The sequence below is a fragment of the Opisthorchis viverrini genome, assembly GCF_000715545.1.
Source record: "Opisthorchis viverrini unplaced genomic scaffold opera_v5_259, whole genome shotgun sequence".
NCBI classification, from domain to species: Eukaryota; Metazoa; Platyhelminthes; class Trematoda; order Opisthorchiida; family Opisthorchiidae; genus Opisthorchis; species Opisthorchis viverrini.
This window is the reverse complement of record NW_008751914.1, coordinates 326,936-350,404: the sequence shown is the minus strand read 5'-3', so window position 1 is coordinate 350,404 and position 23,469 is coordinate 326,936. Positions and strand designations below refer to the sequence as shown.

Genomic DNA, 23,469 nt, shown 5'->3' with positions numbered 1-23,469 from the left:
CCGGTACAACCAAATGGAGAAGTTCAGTTAGGCGAAAGGACGCAAAATAGCATAACCTGCATTAGAACGATCGATGCGTATAGTGTGTGCTAAACTTCCCACCCGTATTAGAGAGCATAAGTCGGTACGAAATCAGACTAAACGACGTTCGCAGCTTAGTGCAACCCAACATGTGCACTCTAAGGGTGAAAGGCCCATGCCCATCTGTTGGCAAACGGTGTTTATCCTACTCAAGAAAAAAGTACGAGGGGGCCTGTGCAGTTTTGCGAAACCAAGGTCGATCTGCTCGATTCGGAATGCTAAGACGGAGATAGAAGCGAACGAAAAACAACGGAGATGGCAGTGAATCGCGGCAAACACCAAACAGACCGGTAAATACACACACCAGGTGATATACTCTAGACAGAAATGCCAACGATACAGGAAGCTAAAAGCAGCGTCAGCATCGCAACGCCTCATAATAATCCCGATGAGGCCCACAAGGGTTGTGTTTGAACAGTGAATGCACGGATGGACAGGCAGATAGATGGAGAAAGATTAGGTGGCAATAAGAAAGGATCAAACGAAAAAATACGGTAAATTTACGCACAGGGATGCAGGACCACAAGCATTGCAATTGATAGTCGTGGAACGTCTGTCGTAGGTCACAGCAACTGCAGGTAAAATTATCCAATGGAGACCGGAAAAGTCCTGTGGATATAGTAACATGATGGATCCCCGAGATGGGGAAAAATTGGAAAAAACACGTGACTGGTGGGCCATCGAAGCCCATCACAGGGAAGGGGAGAAAAAGACAGTGTGGAAAAATCAAATCGAATGTGTGAGCTTTTACCACCGACGGGGTTTACAGGTGTGTATATCTCCGTCTGTTTATCCGACTGCCATAGAGAAGCGATACAAACAAGTTTGAAGTGAATGTCTCCACGCAAAGTAGCGGGGAGGGGGACCATGGAAATGAGTATATAGGAACCTACAATAAGTCACAGACTTTCTTTCCTTTGCGTTTGGTTGAAAGAGCAGCCCGGGTGGCAGTTTCAAAAACCTCTCGAACACCTTCCTTGGTTTTCGCTGAGCATTCCAAATAAGCATAGGCACCTGTAGGAGAAAACAAATATGCACAACCGTAGTCAAAAACGTAAACGTAAGATTTTCGCGCTACGAGTGTGCACTTCATACCGGAGGATAACCTTGACCAAGGCATCATTTTAAGGACATCATGGAATGTAATAACTAGCTGAAATTTCTTCTACACTCAGCCTGGCTGAAGTAAACTACAAACGGCCCGGTGCAAACAACAACTCGGGATCGTCGATGTCCCGCAGAAACGGGCTATTCAACTATCGGATCCGCTAAGAAAAAGCACCAAAACAGCCTCATATAAGTTTAGTCAAAAGAGTCCGTTTATGGTCCTCACCAACAGGTCGAAGTATGATGACCTAGGCGCCTGGTTGCCTGATATACTATGGAACCGGGAGATGTCATAACACCGTATCACCTAGCACCAACCCACTCATCCTTCATTTCGCGACCTCCAAATTTTCATCAGCTGACCGTTGCATGCAGTTGCATAAATTCCGTATGTTATATTGAAGTTATCCAAGAAATCTGAGACACTGAGAAAGAGTTTGTAGAATCATCCAGACCCACGCTGTTTTGACAGGCACTAGATGGACTTCCATGAAATAGCCACAATGCCTGAAGAAATAAGACATTACTATCAGATCCTACCACTAAAACTGTAATACCGAACATCGATAGCTCGACCCCAGAAACCCGCTTTGCATCAATGTTTTTCAGCAACTAATCAAACAAATCATTCATACCACGACTATAAACAAATGGGCACTTTTTTGAAACTCGTATTCCAAGATTCATGGCGCCGTTTCGTATAAGAACGGCAATTGATCTAACTGCTTTTACAGCACACATTACTTGGAAAATTCCTGGGTTTGAACATAAGAATGGAACAACGGTATAAACTCAGTCACGACAAAGAATGTATTTGCTAATGTAAAGGACTTAGTTCCCCCAAGGTAGGATAAGTCGATATGAAGGCCATGAACGCAACAGAATCTTGAAGTTCCGACCCTCAACGTCGGGATTCTTCAGCCCAAAAGTGGCAGCCTAAAGGAGTATTCAATGGCGTCAGTTGTTAAAATAACCTTGCAATGTCGCGGTAGTAACTATGTACGGACACTTGCCATGCGCTCTAAACTTACCTGCAGGAGGCAAGCTGGGAACCAAAGAGAGAATTCCTATAATAGGTTTTCCCAAAAAAACTGACAAATACATCAAAAGGACGAAACCATAACTGCAAAACGAGGACTACACAAAGACAGTGATGCGAAAGTGTGATATTCCGACCGTCTTCAGCATTGAGGCGAAAACTGTAACTATGATGGCCCAAACAAGATAGATGAATGAAAATTTTCAGAACGAAAATACTACGACCGCAAGTTTTGTGTATTAACCAGAGTCTATAACCTCATCAAAGAAATGCTCCTCTTCAAGGGCCTGTCTGGTATGAAGCTACAATTATGCCCCCACTGCTTCTTCAGCACATGAACGCCTGATTCAGAACAGCGTTCCCGTCCTACCGATGACCGCAATAACTTATGTCAACGCCCGCGTCTAGAGATGTAGTTTCAAAACAAGGTTACGAAACGTATGCTTCCACTCGGATCTAGCAAGTGCCATACCGATGCATCAATACTTGATATAATTCCGCTGAAGTCTCGAGGACCTGCATCCAATGGTACAACCTAAACTATGCCCATAGGTGTATAAACTGAACTTTAACACACAGTATACTCGGACAATGTGATACAACTGCTCTGATGCGGCGTAGTCAGAGCAGTCACTTGTGAACAGCTTGGCATGTTTCCCCCATTAAATGGAGTCATACTGTCACCTTTACGATGACTAAGAATGACGAATGAATGGACAGACCCACAGCAGCAGTTTCTGCTTCTTAGCTGACGCAGTACTGTCGGCGTCGCGAAAGTAGGTATCATCGCTGGATGACAAGCCAGAAGAACGACAGTATACCTAAAAAAAGACTACAAATGATTGAAAAAGAGGAGGACTGTGTTCACTCAAAGAGACATCCGTGGCTATTTCGCGCAAGTGCGGGTTTCATAGTTTGACAGCCGTTGGATGGATGTCGATTCACGAATCTCCCTGATAAATGCAGTTCTTCGCCTGAATGTAAGCAACGCTACCAGAAATGCAACCAAAAAATGTGCGCAGACCCACAGACAACAATGAAATACACTTCGATAGACCCAGGCGACCGACTTACTTATCTGTTCAGCTAACATTCTACCTTCTTCTGGTTTCACCATTTCTTGACGCATCTTGGCCAACTCGTGGCGGGCTCGTTCATCATTACGCAAATCTTTCTTGTTGCCGACAAGAATAATGGGTACATTGGGGCAAAAATGCTTCACTTCGGAATACCACTTTTCCACAATGTTGTCACGACTGTCCGTGCTGCGAAACGATAAAATTGAAAGGGAAGAATAGAATTTAGGAGTAGCGATAATGCGTGAAACAATCCCTATGGTGCATAGTAAGATCAGAATGTCCCGTAGGAATGAACAAGGAAAAATGATGAAAAACAACTAAAATTTGAATCAGATCTATTTTGATAGGAGTCACATGGATCGGATTCAACAGACATTCATGTGTAAAGAAAGGTGGGTGCAGGACCTCAAGACGAGACCGGAAATATAGACTGTGGCTAAGGGTGGTAACTGAGTGCTCGGAACATACATTGTGGCGAGGCTGTACGTCCTGCATGGTAACACTTGGATTCACCACTTGACAGGTTCAACTGAATTAGTATTTACGTATGTTGACAATACGCTGGAATTTTGATGGTTCGGTGAAGTGACTGCTGATCCATTCGCACACCCTAACAATCAGCTTGCTAACTTATATGATATACCTTACCTGAACCTTTGTAAACTAATTACACAAACTATCGTGGCCACTACTATTTATTATTAGTAGTTGTCGTTGTATCAAATTGATGTGAGGGGAAAAACAAAGCGAACCCAGTGTATTATTGATCGTATAATGAGGTGCAAACTCCACTTGATTTCACAAACTAAAGGACAGAACTGGTAGTTTTTTACTAGCTCCAAAACGTCAGAAAAATTGTAAATCACCTAATCGTTTAGTGCGAAGTTTAACGATAACGGAGTCAGGTTCGCATTCCACATACGTATACACAGAAGCAGCTTGCTATCCATAAGGATCCACATTCCCCTCTCTCCCCCCCCACACACACACAATCGAGTGAAACATACGAAATTAGTGCCGCGAGAGGCACGTGCCCGGGGAATGAAAGCTCCTGTTAGTTAACGCAGTAACAGCAATAGGCTATCGTGTCTAATCAATGAGGTTGTCTTACAAGCATATTTGCAACAAGGAAGGAATGGTTGTTTTCACCGTGCGCACGTACTAACACACACGCACGCACACAAGCACACAATTACACGTGTCCATACGCGCGTAAATCGCAACCAACATGCCTGATCGCCTGATGTAAGTAATCGATAAGTCAAGCAGCCCACAATCGATGGGTGGTTTGTTGGCTGACACGGGAGCCCGAAAGATGATTCGATAGAGAATCCAACTGAACAAGTTCAAGATGGTGAAATCGGTGGAGAACCCAATTCGACCATTAGATTGTTTTTCAGAATGATCACATACGGCTTAAATTGAGAGAAAGACAGGCGAACTTGTCCAACGAACAAATAGCCGTTCTGTAGAAAGACAAACCTTTATCATGCGGCCAGTCACCCCGTCAGTTATAACGGATCGGCTAGGAAGGGGTAGCTCTATATACAATCGGAGGAGATGGATAGTTTGGGTCAATGAAATGTGGAAGAACTATCGAGATAAAAAAGCTCATTCTTGCAGGGCCGATGTAGAACTGCCTTATAGACAGCTGTTTTAATGTACTCTTGCCAATGACCCATGCCCGAGTTTCGGATCACCGCCTCCCACCATTGGAACGAAACACCATTAAAGCAGGCTAGTTTTTTTCCGGAATATCCCAGTTTCCTTTAAATATGAAGTGCTCAGATTGGGAGTGAAACATGGGGCTTCACCTTCGGCTTTCTTACTGGGAAGAGTTGACCCCATACTTGGTGCTTGAGTGGGCCGAGGGTCACCTTCGCTAGAGCTCGTACACGACAGTCTTGAGCGAGACCGAATGAATTATTCGGGTAAGACCACACTATATGCATGGTTGACCTATCCTTCGTGGCATTTGCTATTCCCTAGCTGAACATCAATCATGAAGTGGCAGGGTTTGGCAAACTTCAAACTAGGTACATCCAAGAGCGCGCTAGGCATCACATCGCGTACTTATTGTTCCTAATCGGAAAACAGGATATAGGACCCGTGTTTAAAATTTAAGGAACCTACTTGGAAAAAAGCCGAGACATTCAAAAGAACCGGTATGGCTTTGATAGCGTTTCACTCAACATATGCGCAACGCATGAAATCCCGATTAAGTGGTTCCGTTTTTCTCGATTGCTTCGTCTTTCTCGAGGTGGGCACATCAAAATCGAAAGAAGGGAAACAAAATGAACGTGTGGACAATCTAACTACTGAACGTCAGATTGTGGGCGAGGTCCACATGGCTATACAATGCTGGCTAAAAGGCCCCTCTGTATTGAGGCCTTCTCCAGTACAGCTGTATAGCAGTCCATGTTAGTAGCGAGCAATGGGGTAACCACCCTTTAGAAATTCGAACACCTCCCTAGTACAGCAAAATTTAGTTCACTTTTTAACTAACACCAATTTAAGTGTTGCTTTTCGCTTCCAACCCATATTCATCATACACATACAAGACAAAACAAGGACAGCTCATCTGGTCCCGTGTGGATCACTGCAGCTGAAGCTCTGAAGGCAAGAACAGATCCAGCAAGACACGGAACTCAAATGAACTGAAATGCTCAAAACTGGCTTCAATAATTTTGTGGAGAATTTTGGAGAAAAAACGGAAGATTTAGAGCTTGGTGTCGAAAGTGATGTCTTATACAGAAAAACAAAGAATTATGCTCGCGGCGTAAAATTAGCTGGTAGATGAAACCCAGCGCAGCTGACTTTCAACAAACGAATAGGCACACTGCCAGTCTACCTATCACGTTGATGATTCGTAGTAGGTAAAATCTCAGGGTTCAGAGTCTTACTGAGTCTACTGAGAATGTCAGGGAAATCATGGCAAGCCAAGTAGATATTGTCCACTGTCTGTTCCTCACCACTGTGAAGCTCGGAACAGTCACGCTGAATGAAGCTCATATCATAAGCAGTTTGACCAAAATTATCCCCAGGGATTAAAATTGAGCAAAAACTTAAAACGGCTAGTTGTGCTTCTTGAAAACGTATAGGTGAAATTTCACGGTAAGGCAGTTCTATATAAGGACAGCAGACAAGGTGAGCACATTGTCGATTCTTTACCGCTTCGTCTTTGAAATTTCCACGAGTTATAGATATCCTGCTATTCCGGATAAAAGTGAGTAAACCCTGTCCTACAGAGCAAAATATCCATCTATGAGAGACACAGAGTTTCAGCATACCAGACATGCTTCACTCATTGGTATTCAGCATTTGCTCCACCCCCAAAAACTCTGGACGAATAAATTCATGTTACTAGCAGGCTAGCGCAACGTGGTCTCGGAAAAAAATCGATGAAGATAGATCAACGGAGTGAATATTAATCATGCTTAGACCGATTAAGTGTAGACCAAGTTGGAATAAACCGTGCGAGCGCGTAGCCACAATAGATGATTGCCACGCAGAAAATTTCGTCTCAGAGTTTCGTTTTACTTAAACCTTTCTGAGCAGGAACCCAGTCGATTCACATGTTGGTAGAATGTCAATTCGAGTTCTCGTTCTTTCACGTTAGTTGAATTCGGTAAATTGGCGCTTTCGATAAAAGCGAGTTACAATAGTGTTTGACTTGTTTTTATTGACTTGAGATAGCTCAGTGGTTAAGACGACAACCTACCGACCGGTAAGTCCGAGGTTCGAACCTAACCTCAGCATCCCTGCTGCTCCTGTCTAGGCTTGGACAACCTGGCAGCTGGGCACCGAGAGTTGAACGATATGATGTAAGCAATTACAATGTGAAGTTCAGTTAAGATGGAGGCTGTAAGTTCACTGTGAACCGAAAAAATATGAAAACTGCAGGATTCAGGAAGCTACTCGACCTTAAGCGTTCGGAAGATCGGTAGGGAAATCTTTATAGGGATCTGAGATATCTGTCGTGCCACAGAAAATAAAACCGCACCAAATAATGGATGTAAAAGTAGGAACCACGAGGATTTTCGCATGACTTGTGTCATTTTTGAAAACTGGGATGACGATCGAGGAGCTCCATTCGACTGGTATCCTGTTTCCTCCCAAATATTCTACAGCATGATTGTCACACTTCATCAAAACCTCACCGCCTTTTTTGAAGAGTGCGGCGTACAAACAATCCGCGCCAGGTGCCTTGTCGCGCTTGAGGAGTGATACCTCATGTTGAATTTCTGTTGTTGATGGCGGGGTGGTGTCGATATTCCATTCAAGCACGCTGGATTTTTACAGCGGCTGTGTTGAAGGAAACCAGCTGAAATGTTCTTTCAAGTGCTCAGCTCACCACTAAAGACGACGATTGAGGAGGTGAAGGGCCATTCCGTCTTTTTCCACTATTGTTTCACTGACATCTGTCTTCTTTTGACTGGGCGGTCGAACCAGCCGAGATAAGGCATGGCTGCTGCCCGAAGCGAAAGCCATCTCCATCGTCTGTCATTCTTCAAGCTCCTGATTATCCAGTGTTTGAGGGATCTGCGTGCGCCATCACAGTCGCTAGTTGTTGGTATAGCCTTTCTGGCAGCAATAAGGTCTGCTGATCTGAACGATACCAAGTGTTCATTTAGTCGAGCCATATGACTGGCACAAACAGTTCTAAAAGCTTAGAACATAGCTTCTTCAAGCCGCTTCCATTCAACCTTTAAAGAATCTTCGTCACCCTGTGTTTACGGCATCCTGTACGTTTCGAGTAGCTTTCTAGCCAGATCAGCTCAATACTCTTGAGCTGCTGAAAATTGTCGGAGTTGATTAATGGAACTGTTCTGCTTTGGCATGCGTGACGCTGATGGAAAGCGAAGTGACAACCAGGCTCGCACAATGGCAAGAACAGAGTCAAGTTGAGTAACCCAGAACTAACGACAATCCTTGAGACTCTCCATCGGTAAGTGATAGCCACATGGTCCAAATGAGACCATGGCTGTCCTGCGATTGATGATTCTCCAGGAGCTCAGTGTGAGCACTTGTGTTGGAAGTTTATGCTGGCTAGGAACAGACGACGATCCGCACTGAAGTAGTCGCTCCCATCATCCGTATCAGGATCATCGACTCCAAATCTACCACCTGGTTGTATTTCTTCCGGACTTAGTCGTCCAATTTGGGTATTTATACCAGCCACCAGGATTACCATATCCGTCCTCCTTGATGACCGAAGCAGTCACGACGGATCTCGATAAAACCCATCCTTCTTGGTCTCAGAACTGCTGCCTGCCGGGGCGTATGTCGCTACGACAAATAAACGCCTTTTACCGCATCGACCTGCATTGAACTTAATTGAGCCAGACGACCGCGCAGTGCAAAGACTGTTCACTGGGGTTCAGTCCAATGAGGAGCTTTCATACTTGGGGTTGAATGCAACTTTCACACAGTAGATACCACGGGCCACTGTGTCCGAACCACCGGATACCCGAAGAATGGAACGTGGACAGCTGAGTTCGTCCTAAGCGGTTAAAGGTGGACAACCGAAGTGCAAGCGTATTTCGAAGACACAAAATACATAGACAGATAGGAAGACCAAGGTTTCGGGTACACCATAACTGTGAACATACGGCCAGCATAGCTTGAAATATTGTGGCATCAAATGGTCGCACAAACAGTACTGCAAGTGCGAAGTCCGAAAAACAAAGGATCCATGGTTTCCGAAGGATATTAATTTACTACGGTGTTTTTTGTAGAGGATGTCTATGAAATGACGTCCCGTTATTCAGTACGCAACCTAGCCGTACGGCCCGATTAGCAGCATTTGTATGAGAATAACACAACCCGTCCAAGAGAATATAAGATGTCTCAGTACTGAATCGATCGGGAAGGGTTTGGAACCGATCGACAAGTAATCATCATCATCGACAACATGACGTCAGTGTTCAACACCGACAAGTCAGGGCTTCAACAATGCTCCGATTGTTTACCAAATATTTCTGAAGCGACATCTCGGTATTATTCAGATGTTTCAACAGGAACCGTAAGATATTTCAACCGGAAATTGGACAACCTGGACGTGAAGTTAAGATGTCCAAGTGGGTGTCTAACTTGTGACCTGGAACCCGACCATTCACATCTTTTTCTGATAGACATCGTTATAGTTTGATTGGAACACGTGAAGATTCCTATCAGGAGTTGCTGGTATCTTAAGAGAAACACCGGGACATATCAACAAAAATGTGCAAAATGGGAAGCGAGAGCCGTTGCTTGATGCGGCAACTCGACTGGTACTGTAGTAAAACGTGACATTGGCGAACCGACTACTATCCAAACATCCACAGGGGGTTCATGAAGTAGCGCTGTGTTGAGAAACCAATCACACATTCCAACTCCCACGTTGCAGCCCAGATTCATAAATAGCGAAACAGTACCGGGGTATGGATATTTCATAGCGCATGGAAGTGCTGGGACTGGTTTTCCAGCTGAAGTAATTGACCATCTGTCGTGTGACCATGTTAGTTTTCGTTGCATAGACTTCAGTTTGATCCTACTCAGTCTACTTTCGACGACTTGCAAATAACTTGGTTGTTAAACCCAAGACTTTCCGTTGTCCGTTTTCTTCTATTCTGCCAGCCACGAATTTCAAGTCAAATTTATAGCACTCTCGTATGCACCATTCTCCTGACCCACTCTGAACGCCATTTTTCGGGTAAAACGTCAGACCATGAGTCAGAACCAAGACTCAGAAACTAGGAACTGTCACATTCTCCAACTTGGAAATTGAGCCTAACCTAATTAATAAGCTATTACGGAAACGAGTTACTTGCGTGAAAAATGTCCCGTCAACTTTGCAAGCCTGTTAAACATTGAAGACATTTGCAGTTTCTTGTCTGATTGGAATGTGTTGAGTATGGGATGATGGAATGTGATGAGTATGCATCCGATCCGAAAGTGTGCCGGATGTAAATGAGGAAATACGGATAGGTACATGGATTGAAAAGCTTCTTGGAAGAGATTACCTGTGAATTTCATTTGTCGTTTAGTAAATGAACGATTAACCTTCAATGACTGCAAGTGAATCTAACGATCAGATACGGTCATTTGCTGTTACCTTGGGGTTTTGCTAAGATTATTTACAATCTGAGACAGCTCTCATTTCTCAGGTCGACAAGAACTCGGAAACCTGGAAGATACTCCGCTCATTCAGCATCCGATCAATGAACGACAACGGTGGAAGACTGATGTGCAGGATTCAAAATTCAATAACAAACACGTGGTTCGATTTAGGGTGGGTACTGTTTGCCACGTGGACTCACTCAAGAAAGAAAAAGGACACCTAATCAACTACATCACTTGACGGCAGGCAGAGGGCAAAACGTGAGGCTGACTGCAACACGGATAACCTTCTAGTGCATGTTAAAGTACGTGACGATCCTGGAAGACTGCCATATCGTGGACCATGAAGAAACGCAAAACAATCGAGCGAAAGAACCGAGAAAATGCATCAAAATTTCGCCAAACAATATCCCTTTGTTAGTTAGATGTATGCACCAACTACCTTTATTTATGACTCAACTAAGGATGAAGTGCTATTGAGGATAAACTCTAGGCTCAGCTTCATGAGCTGAGCGTGTTGGTCACCGCCTATATATGACAGGTTTCGATTGTCTGAAAGTCCAAGGTTAGGGTAGGAGAATGCTGAAAATGTTATAAAAAACACGTGAATTTGCGAGGAAATTGGTCATCAGGTGGTAGCTTAACTCCCATTAAAATCGTTAATGTGATGGTTCGGAAAGCACTTCTTTGTGACCACCGTCCAGGAGCACTCACTGTCAACGCTAAACCGCGTGAGACGTAGACACAGTATTGTCAGTGTTGACCAAGAGATTCACTTCCTAACCACCACTGCGACCTTGAGAATATTTTCATAACCGCTTAAACCCAACAACAACCAACGACTACTTTCCATGCCTCCGAAAACCAGCTGTGATAAGTGTTCTATGTGCCTTCATCAGTCTGAGGCGTTGTGGAGTGAGGATTGATGGCCAGTCAATGCGGACTGGCTTTTGCTTACAAATTCCGTGTGCCGAGTGAAATTATCGCACCAATGTAATGTACGGCTAAAAAATGTGGAGTATTCATGCAAACGCAAGTTCAAATTCAGCGTAGTTCCCTAACACCCTACATCCCTCCGCTACCCTCGACCTGTAGTTCGTTGTGTTGAAACATGATAGCAGCCCTCACTTCTCCAACCTCGAACATGCATCAAGTCGAAATACCGAAGTCATCATTGCTGATCGTAAAATCAAGCCTGAAATATCGATATGCTGACCAGGATTCATTGACGAGAATGAAGTCACACCAGTGCCTTTCAATGTTGAAAGGCTAACTGATTTAACTGCTGAATTCTCTTCGGAACTGGCCACATACCTTTCTGTCGGACTGTTTCGGAAGTTCCAGAAAACTACAGAAACAGGTAGCTGATTGTTTTACTAATTTATTCATGACTATTCTGAGGCACTGTTATGGTTTGTTATTTGGTGATTATTTCCAGTGGAATCGTTCCAGATTTGGTTCACATAGATCGAACGGTTTGCAAACTGCGCGAACAAGAATCACTCACATCTTGTGACCGTACGATCAAAGCAGCTGCTTTTTAATTTGTTTACACTGGCCGCATCGAACATCGTGCACGAACAAAATCAAGACTGACGCCACACTGGAACAATGGAATAACTGGATGGGGTTACGTAATCATGTGTCAACATGACTTGAACTTGTGGCGTGGATCGCGTTGTTTGGTCACTCGTCGGTGAACAACTGCAGTTAAGTGGATAGTCAACCGAAGCGCACCTATGTGCAACGAGTTCCGCGACTGAATGTCGGCCACGGTTAAATGACAAACAAAGCAACTCAGGTAACGGGCCTGAAGATCCCAACCAGTCTCATCTCTGCCTACCACCGAAGCCTCGGTGTGGTGTCACAGTGAAAAGCCTGGGACGAAGACAGTCACAACATTGACATTGTCGACAGCCTGAGGTAGAGATAAGGTCCACAGTGTGCTCCCAGACGATTGCTTTTCCCAGCTTTTTCTGATAAATGTACAATTTTTCAGAATAGCCATAATAAGTAGTACTGTAAGGGTTCGCAAAAATAGATAGTATCCGAACCAAAAACTTAGGGGTGCAAAGTTGTCAACCCACCCATCAAACGTTTTCACCCCCACTGGAGCATATTTAAACAAAATACGAAGACCTTCAGAGTTTTCGGCTCGCGCCGGAGTTTGGTTGTCAGTTCGCGTTCATAGTCCTTGCTTTCTACTTCCACCGAATGATCGGAATCCGGAAGAGACCGCATTTACATTCCGACGGTTAATTTTGTCCAACCATTGTCTGTTGATTCCCTGATAGTAGAGGCGAAAAGTGTACCCCTGAATAAGAGCACAAAGCTTAAACGCTCCACATGTAACTACGGAATCTCGTTCGTGCTACGGCACCACGGGTAATCGGTTCACTCTGCGCTAACCCGATAGCGTATAAGGCGAGTCACAGAATAAGAAACCAATGTCAGCTGTTAGAGAAACTCATGACAATGCGAGCTAGAGCACCGTAATGTGAAGTCCTCCTAGTCCCCAATAATTATCGCCTCTACAGAAACAGCACTGCAGGAGGTCGAGTCATGCATAATCATATTTTGAGATACACAATACCCTACTGGCCGCCCCACGGTGATCAAAACGCACCTTTCCTCATTGAATGTTCTGGTGATGCTCTTCTGCTCACTGAGATTGTATGTGCCCATTTTTAGTAAGTGCCCACGAGTGTTTTTTTCGAAAGGCCCCAGTTTTTTTTTGAAGAGCTTACAGGTTTTCTGTCTGCCGAAACCAGCCCATTCACCCTCCACTTTACTTAAACCAGAAAAGTAATTACCGTTCGATGGTTTAACTATGTGGGTCTGTACTGTCAGTTTGACATGGTGTTGCAATGATTCCGCGGGCTAAAATAGCTGGGAGTTCGTCTCTCAAGGAGCAACCGTGCTGGAAAGGCCAAGGAGGAACAATCGGACTTAAAGCAGCGTGATATTGTACTATGAGTAATCGTATTACGAAGCGACCTGTTGGTAAACTAGTGCTGGCAACTGCGCGATTTGTGAAGTTAGTTGAGTGTTTCCTCAAGATGACTAATAGTTCCATATTTATGGAAGTAACAATACGGCGTTCCTCCGAGCACGGGTTAAAAGAGCACCGTTCAATCACCCAGCGGTTGATCATGACCGCCAGTGCATTATTCAGGATGGTCGAAACACTTCTAAATTTAGAGTTCGGTGGTGCATCTGCTGTGCGTAGCCGTATTAAGAGTCAGATACTTATTGCTTCGGAATATTGGTAGCTCGGGTGTATTGGTTGGTAATTAATCAGGTGGCTGTTGATCTGTTCGCCGAGCTTGGCAATTGATTTGCAAACGTTTCGTCACCATTCGAGGAGACATTTTCAGTGCGCTGAACTTGTTCTATGAAATTGGTAGTGCACTGCAATTTCCAACCAACGACCACAACCTAGCGCTCAGGCTTCGGAGCCAAATGTTTGACCGAGGACCGCACTTGTCCCCCTGTCTATGTCTGGGCGAACTGGCAGTATCCCAGCTCGAGTACAATCACAATTCTTACAGCCAAAAATATTGTCAAGCTACACCAGCCTTTCCAAGATGCCGCCAGTTAGGTCGCCCAACTTCCAGGATTCAACAGGACGGACAGGCGAGAATTTCCATGTTTCTTCACTTGTCACCGCATGGTTCATACCTGAATCTGAAGGGACGTGTGTATCAAGCTACAGTATGGGCTGTCTTGTTGTATGGCTGAGACTTGGCCTATTCGAGCAGCGGACCTGAGACGTCTTCAGGTGTTCGACAATCGTTGTCTGAGAACCATAGCTCGTGTGGGTTGGTTTCGGCGAATCCGTAACGAGGCAGTTAGAAAGCGCGGCTTCGGTTGTGCGACGGGTACTTCCATTGAAGAATGTGTCCAGCACCAGAAGCTGCGTTGGTTGGGACATGTGTTGCGTATGCCGAACCATCATTTGCCGAAGAGAATGCTGTTTTCCATGCCCAATTCAGAGTGGCGTAAACAGAGAGGTGGCCAACCCTTGACTTGGCAGAAGAGTGTGAGGGAGACCACGAAACGCTTGGGTGCTGTCGGTGCTACTCGTCTTCCAGGATGGGGACATCAACGCCAAGGTAGGTGAACTAAACACTGCTGAGGCTCAGTTGTCCAAGATTGGACACGAGACACACAGGCAACACAGATAGTCTGTTTCAGATGTGTGCTAACCAGTATCCCTATGCAGTACCAAGTTCCGGAACAGCGGAAATCGTTGGACAACGTGGTGCCCACCAATGAACCAGCCACGAATCCAAATAGACCACATCCCCGGCAGTTATCGGTGGCCAGGGTCGACCACCGTCTGCAGCTCCTTCTGGAAAACTAGCTCGGACTCCGACCATGCAATCGTACGCTACTGCATTTCACATTGTTTTTCAAGTCTATGCGAAACGCGCACATCTTGCCTAGCCAATGAAACGCTAGTGGACCCAGAAGCCAAACGAACTACCGTAAACAGCTGTTTGAAAGCCTGCTGGGCGGTCCGATTTAGGATATAAACGGCCACTGGGAAAATACATCCAAAGCACTACTCAAAGTCGGAACTCCTGTTTGCGGCACAACTCATCCAACCTGATTAAAACATTGGAACTCCGGTAAGACTGTCTTTGATAGGAGCCCGGCAACAGATTTCCCCTTGAAGAAACTACAACACAAACAGACGCATCAACAGATGCCAGGTGCAGACCGAGAAGCTCGGTGGACCCGAAAGGCCGAGAAAATGAAAGATGTAGAGGATGCTTGAAACGTCCGCAAGTTGTTCCACTTGATTAGTCCGACCGATCCTTGGAAGCCTGTTGTCAGCGAGAGTATCGAGCATCAAAATGGCTCAGTGATATCCAGCAGAGCAGAATGTTTGGACCACTGGGCACAGTAATTCAAACAGCAATTCAGTTGTCCACTTGATACCTCCAATTCGAAATCCTGATCTTTAACGGAAAGATGGACTGTGAATATGGAATCGCCTTCAACCTCAGAAGTGCCCGAGTGTATATCTCTACTCAAGTGTCATCGTGTTGCTGGTCCTAACGACATTCAACCCAGCCTGTTCAAGGATGGTGGTGGGTTTCTCAGCTAGTGCCCGTCTAGCCTGTTTGGGTTATTCTGGGAGGAAAAGGCCGTCCCAGACCAGTATGATGAATCGATATTAGTGCCCATTTTCAAAGAGGACACTCGCGGTGAATGTAGCAACAATAGAGGGGTTAATTTGACTCCAGTTGTGACAAGGTTTCTGGCGTCACTGATTCTTCGTCGTCTTGCGATAGCACCCGAAAAACTGACTCGTGAGAATCAAGCGGTAATTCTACCGGGTAGGGGTTGCTTTGACATCTTCACACTCCGTCAGGTTACGGCAGCGAAGCATCGGTGTTAAATACTGATGTCATGCTGTCGATGATGATGATGATGACACTCCGTCAGGTATCACAGCAACGCCACATGTACAAACGGCCCACAAACTTGCTATTCTTTGACTTCAATTATGCGTTTGTTTCTGTTGATTGACCAGTGGTATTAACTAGAATTGCCCAACAGAGCGTGCCCCAGACGTTTGTGAACATAACCGATCCTTACATTCACATACTTCTTGGTGTGAGCGTACGGCGAACTCTCCAGAAGCTTCCCTACTAAAGTGGTGTCCGGTCACGATGTCAACGTTCTCGCTTCTTGTTCAACTTCGCCCTCGATGAAATAATGGGACAAACGCTGGGAGGTCCTGATAACCCCGGTTTTCAAATTGTTGCTGGTAAGAACCTTGTCGAGCTGGAGACGACAGGAAGCTCACCTTTGAGAACCAGGGAGAATCACAAGCCCTGATAAGAGGCGAGATAGCTCAATGGTTAAAGCGCGAATCTACTGACCGAAAGGTCCGTGGTTCGAACCCGACCCCTGCCTCTCGACTTCCCCTGTCTACGCTTGAGCAACTTGGTAGTGCCCCAGCCCTCGTGCTTCCCTCTGGTGGCATGGCAGTTAGTCACCGAAAGGGTGCTATAGCTGAACGACCTGATGAATAAACTGGTCACCACCATATCACGTTTTGGCATGTGTCTTACATCTTCAAGGTGCAAAGTGAAGTTTCAAAACATGCAGTTTTTGAACATAACCCTTAAAATTAAAGGAGGTTGTGGAGAAGATTGCATACCTCGATAGTTGTATTAGCTCTAACGGAAGTTCGCCTGATGAAGTCAGGCGAATCCTATAGGCTAGAATCACGTAGCTAATTTGTGGCGTCAAAAAGCATGTACCTAGGTTTCAAGGGTCGCGTGTACCAGGCTACAGTAACAGCTGTGTTGCTGTACGGTTGTGAAACATGGTCTCTGCGAGCAGATTACGCTGAGTAATTTTTGGCCACCGATTCCTCGGAAGTTTGCCTGGTATCGAATCGTGTCAAAGAAATTTGTAGAGATTATTAGAAAACAGGTATTTGGGTGTGCAGTGTGCTTCAATTGGAGAAAATACCCAGCAGCATTAACTGCGTTAACTCGGCCATGTATTACGAATGTCGAAACACCGTCTACCGAGGCGAGTTTTGTTCTCCGTACCTCTTTCAGAATGGTGAAATCGGCGAGGTGAACAACGTATGACTTCGTAAAAGATATTACGAAGTGTGGGTGTGGTTGGTGCTGTGGGTCTTCCAGGATGGGGGCACCGTGACCCCAGCTGCGCTTGGCTGGATTCATTGCAAGAAACGACGGCTGACTGATGTCAGTGGAATTCACACTACCAGTTTCCAACTTGTCTGATTGAGCGCTAGGTGTCGGCACCCCATAATGCTTCACACCGGCCAACATCGAGTCTCCTACTCCATCCACTCTCTCCCTTTTTCCACTCTTTTGAGTTCACCATATCCTGTGGTGTCAGGCAGGGATTCTCTCGTTGCTCCTCTTCACCTTTGCAATCGATGTTTTGATTGAGTCCTCTTTAGATGGCAATCATATATCGGTGATCGAATTAGTATGCGCACCACACTTGCAAAGTGTTACTACAAGATAGGGTGGGATCGAACCCGGACCTCATGCTTGTAAGTGAGCCGATCGATGTCGTGGACAAGTTCGTTTGTATGGTCAGTCCCGGTGGACTGGTGAATGAAGAAATCACTAACCGAATCTGGAAAACCATGGTAGTGTTTGCACTCGGCTGATCCGCTTTGTCAGAGAGTGTAAGGACGAGCTTTGCTGGAGTCCAGTCCAGTGCAGTGCGTTCTGGGAGCGACTGCTACGCCGGATATATTTCCGGGGCGAGATGGACCAAGTGGTTAGAGCGCAAATTTACTGACCGGAAGGTCCGTGGTTCAAACCCGACCTCTGCCACTCGACTTCCCCTGTCTAGGCTTGGGCGACCTGGCAGTATCCCAGACCTCGTGCTTCCTTCGGGTGGCACGGCAGCTAGGCACCGAAAGGGCACTACAGCTGGACGATTCGTATATATCTCCAGCTGTTAGTTCAGAGTTGCCGGCCATGCAGATAATCAACTTTGGAAAGTTGAGTTGGTTTAATGTTGTTTCAATAAAAAGATCCAACCTGAGTACCACGCGCGGGATTTGGAGATATAACACAGGTTAAAACTAAGAAACGGTAAAACCTGGGTTGGGTATTCTTAACCGTATTAACAACGAACGCAACAGCAGGATGTGTAATGCAGGCTTATTCCACCGAGTGATGGTCTGTATATGTGACTGACAGACATAAATGGGTGGCATTCGTTGACAATGATGAGCCAATGTGCAGCGAATGATGCTGCGCATTCCCCAGTTCGAATGAATCTAGTTGCGTTAAAAAACCCATAAGAAAGTTTCGCTGGCGATACCTGCTCGCAACTGAAAACTCAATAATCTGACCAGCGGAAAGTTTCCGAGACATCAACAACAGCAACAAGCGTTGATACTGGTGCTCCGCAGCCGCACAAAGGATGGTTGGTTTTAAAAAGCATTAAGGTGGAGAGCAGGAGAAGGCACGAAAGAGACCTGGTATCCACAACTCCAAACACAGATATATGAGGCGTGAAAGCCACCGAAACAGATTGGTGGTGATGCCTTACAACAGTACGGTCAGTTTTTCAGCTCAAAAACCATGCACCGACGTTCAGTTGTTCCAGCTACTGTAGCTTCATTCACTGGAGAAAGGGAAAATAGAAGGATGGGTGCCACATGTTAGAGATGACCCAGTCAGTTCATTAACGTCTAACGACCCTGTTTGTTCGGTATAGTGGGTGCGGAGTGAAAGCTACGCAGTGAAGACGAGAGCTTTGGTTCAAACTACTTCATGACAAATTCAATGGGGTTAACAACCGACGACAGTTATGGGACATTATTGACCAAAGACCTGAGGACACCAGCAGAGGCAGTATTGAACCGTACACAGAACATCCCATACTGAGCCTGGTATACGCGATTTTAAAGTGTCACAACCGCAAAATCGCAAACACGGTTCGGTCCCTCGATACTCACGCAACCGCAAGAGTTTACGGGATTTTCGACACGTATAAAAGTAGCAACAAACTTCAATACTTCTTGAATTGTTCTTAATGTTCGCTTCTAAGGACGATGACGCCATCCATACAATCCGGTCCAACAAAACTCTTACCAGCAAGTAAACAAAATTCGGGTTGTGAATACTCTTCACTATGCAACTCATTAGTTCATCGACGTAAAAACCGGATTGGAATAGACAGGATGAATATCCCTATCACAAAGCAATAGGATTTCGAGCGCACCTCTGGATTTCACTCACCAACGTACAAGAGAACACAAGTTCCATCTATCTTCAACAAGGAGACTACGTTAATCGGACTTATGCCTATCAACTAACGTGGCAGACTGGATATTCTCATAGTTTGTTAATAAGGTGTGTGGGCTAGTACATCACCCGCATTAGGTTTCAGTCACTTCACTAAACGGTCTTCCACATACCTAGGAATCCCGCTAGTTAGGGGTGATTTCCCCAATTCCCGTCCAGTTGAGCCAGTAGGCCCAACCAGTGCAATGGTCCGCTCTATATTTAGCGATCCACATCGGCCATTTAACTAACTGATCGTTGGACTTTGTCCTAAAATTGAAACCATGCGTTCGCAACCGCGCCCGTCACTGGGTTTGGCGCATTCATACTTATATGGACGTAAACTAATGTGGGTTCTTATGGGTCACAACACTATTTAGTCAACAGACCGGCTAGAAGTGAAGTAGGACAACGCCCAGGCCATTTGAGGAACTAAACCACAAAACCATCCTGGCAAATTACCACAGTAATACAAAAATGCCGAGGCCGACCCTCATTATCCCCTCTTGGACTTGTCTCGAATAAATCAGATCTAGCCGGACAACTCACCTGTCGATCGAGAAGCACATCAGGATAACGTCTGTGTCCGGATAGGAGAGTGGACGAAGTCGGTCATAATCCTCCTGACCAGCGGTGTCCCAGAGAGCCAACTCAACCTGCTTTCCGTCAACCTCGATGTCGGCAACGTAATTTTCGAACACCGTCGGAACATAGACTTCGGGAAATTGGTCCTTACTAAATACAATCAAGAGACAGGTCTTCCCACATGCACCGTCACCCACGATAACCAATTTCTTCCGTATGGCCGCCATCTAATCCACAGTTACGTCGGCACAGGGCGGACGGATCCGGCAAACTCGCCTTGTCAACCTAGAACTGTGCGACTTGCCTGTTGTGTGTAAAATCTTGGTCTGGCTGTTAACTTGGCCAATCAACGCGCAGCGTTGCAGCAATCACCTTGACGTTTGTGTTCCACACACACGGGCGAAGAAACGCACAGGCCTGTCTGGAGCGCTAGATGCGCGTATCGATCAGCTCAGTAAACAACCGGCCAATCAGATTGGCGTGGCTTGCCATTGCCAAAACAGGGGTGTGGCCTTGATTGGTTAACTGTCGTGTTCGCGACAGCCTTGTTTCAATCGTCCACTGACGTGGGTCCTGGTCCAATCGTGAGTTTTGTGATGTCAATCCAATCGCCGTGGTGCGGCGCACGTTTCGTACGGGCCTCCGTCACTGTTGTGTTGGCAGCAAAACTGCCTAAGACGGGATGGTTGTGGTTGGGTCCCAGCAAGCTCCGAGCTCTAGTTGCCTCTGTCGTCTGGTAGTAGTTACCAGTTCGTGCCCTGGTAGGCATCTCGGCAGTGTCGCCGCGAGAATTAGCAATACGAAGAGAACCGTTGTTAGTCAATCAGCCAGCTAGCAGTGGGGAGCGGACAATGGTCCGTTCCCGATACTGCACCGTCTAAGTGTTTCGCGAATCGATTCCTAGTTCAATGTCAGTTCGAGAAGATTATCGGGTTTTCATGCTGAGCAAAAACGTACTGGTATTTTGTCCCCGGCAGCGATCATCAGCAGGACCCACCTCGCGAATATGTAGGGTAATTTGAACTCTCGACCCTCAGTTAGTAGATGAGACCCAGACAGTCTACTTAGGAGTCGCCGATCAGCAGTGTGGTTAGTGCGCCTTCACACAGGCTACAGAACTACTCATCCTGCAATTATACGTTCTTTATCACGTGGCCACGCGTTGAGTGGATCTTGGAATGAAGACTTCTCAGATAAGAGGCTCGTGCAACTCGTGAGGTGCTTTACTCTCTGCGCAATTTATTTATAGTTTGATTGTAGTTTTCATTATGCAAAGTCAGTTTATCCGAAAAGCACTATATATCCTGTTGGAAATCGTCGGCAGTGTGTATCTCGGAAATACCAGCCGAGTTGTGGTCAGTCGGCTAGCAGTTGGCCGTTCGACCACTACTTACTGAGAGGTCCCGAGGTCGGAACTATCTAGGGATTATTGAGCTGCGCGCTGTTGGATTTTTCACTTACCGGATTGGAACTAAAGCTGGGCATACTGATGCGGGTCTACCGTGTCGATCTCCCAGACCATCCTACCTTCCAATTGCTTGTCGTGTCACCTACCTGAATGTTCCATTCAGGTCATTTCACGACAGGACAGCCGAAACAGGGTAGACCACGATAAGACCACTTTGTCGGACGTAAAAGCCAATTATTTGGTATTTTATGCAACTATTGGGACTCTAAATCCCTAGCTCGCTGTACTATTGAACTGAGCCTGTGTGCACCGAGTGAACTGGGTAACGGTTATCATAAATAATAAGTCTGTTTTTCTGGACGTATTCGTGAACTAGTATAACCTGAACACAGGTAACCTTACAGAGGCAGTGTTCGGAGTAACAGATATTCAAATGTAATTTTGAGGGTCCATCCACTGGAGTTTAACAACGGAGTTAGAGGATTTAAGATATCCCTTAAATTAATGGGATATCGGTAACAGGGCCCGGTCAGTCTGTTAGTCACAGAAAAACCTTTATTCGTCACCCGCAGTCTAGTCAAGCATAGCTCAGGCCTGTTCTCGGAAGCCTACAAAAGTAATTTCAACTTTTTATGCGAAAAGTGCAGCAGCGTGATACGAAGAGAAAGCGAACAGTAACCTGGTTCGGAACGGGCATGTGATGGCCCTACTTTGGTATGTAGTATAAAAGTACATGTTTTCAGCTGTGACGTGGTTACAGAAATACTCAGTGGAGCGGTCAAACATAGATGAAATTATCCTTACAAGCGAACGTTGCATCCTCACGCGCAGATACCTGACTGGATGGTTTGAAAGTGAGTAGTTATTTTTGACGGTCCATTGGTCGCTGGTCGGAAGAAGTAGGGAAATTTGTTCAAGTTATACCTTCAAGAGAGAGGTACGAATCGCCATGCGAAGACTGCCAAAAAGACGAAACTAATCATCTCTCGAAACCAAATGCCCAAGCATCCTACTTTGACTATGCAGTTATTGATTCCTCTCCCTGTATGGCAGTTAAGCACCAGTATGTATTATTGGTTTATCACTGCCAATGATGACTAGGATTACGGTGATTGTGATGTCTTCCTTCAGCGTTCACTGTCTTTTTTTCAGTTCTTTGACAGCCAACCAACTTTTGGCTTTCTACACCTCAATTCACTACAAAAATATGTAGCTGGTCCCCAGCACGACCGTCTACAATGTACCAGAATCCAGCGTTAAAATCAACTACATTCCATACCGAAATGATTGGTTTCCAGCGATTGTTTGGGGTATTTTGTCTCTCGTGAAGCTCATACATCAAAATACCACAGCCATCGAAATTCTGGCACCGCAGTGCCGGGACGACTGTGGTCGGTAACCTTTTCCCATAAGGCTTATCCAAGTGAAACTAACTGACCAGTATCTCCATTGCTGGAAGCCGGCATCGAAGTTTGTACATCTAGGGTGTTTCACAATGTGCAGCCTTCCAACAGATCATACCAGGCCAATCCCTTCTTCAGGTCTTCCTGATTACAGTTGAGCAAAAATTGCTCATCCGCATTGATTACAGTAAACATGATAATTCCGCTTGACTAATATTTTACAAATGCCATTTATGATGAAAAATTTTCCAGTAAGGAAGCAGCTATTGTTACCCATTTTCAAAACCGGGACAGAAAGTTTTGTTAGCTTTTCTCAGCTAGCCCCAGGAAACGAGAGTGGGTGGGCGACAAGTCATTTCGGCCGTTAATCTAAAGTCGTCTTTTCATCAAGCTCTGCGATCGATACAGTAAACTTGACTATCCCAACCATATCAGCATGAGGAGAAACAATGTACGGATAGCTAATTCAGCTGGTAGTAACGCTATAGAGTCACGTGTAGGTCTTCCTACTTTTAATTTCCTAGGTTTCATGTATTCAGCCCGTCCAACTGCGAAGTGCAGTATTCGCCTTCCAAATCTCGTTCACATTAGCATGGTGATATTATCGAACGTGTAGACTTGCTGGTCATGTTGCTTTGGAACTAAAGTTACATCGAGAAATACACTCATTTGCAAATCAATTTGGTTTTCACCAGAGACTCAACTGAATCTCTCGTTTATGATATTCTACAATTGAATGTGCTGCATACAGACCGCCTCATGTTTCAGTTGCTACGATGTTCGAGACATCGCAGTCTATTTTCCTAAAGGAAACTACTCAGAAGGCTGCTGTCGAAGAGATCTCAGCAGCTGTGTG

The 23,469-nt window shown here is 45.5% G+C and overlaps 1 protein-coding gene across 1 annotated transcript; it reads right to left on the bottom strand.

The window, feature by feature from the left end:
• Positions 1 to 234: 234 nt before the first annotated feature.
• Positions 235 to 20,202, bottom strand: T265_09132 (hypothetical protein; the record flags this gene model as incomplete). The annotated part of the gene is made up of 3 exons (XM_009175129.1): positions 235 to 1,095; positions 3,302 to 3,492; positions 19,767 to 20,202. The coding sequence occupies 3 exons, from the start codon at positions 20,027 to 20,029 to the stop codon at positions 971 to 973; spliced, it is 579 nt and encodes a 192-aa protein (XP_009173393.1).
• Positions 20,203 to 23,469: the final 3,267 nt, after the last annotated feature.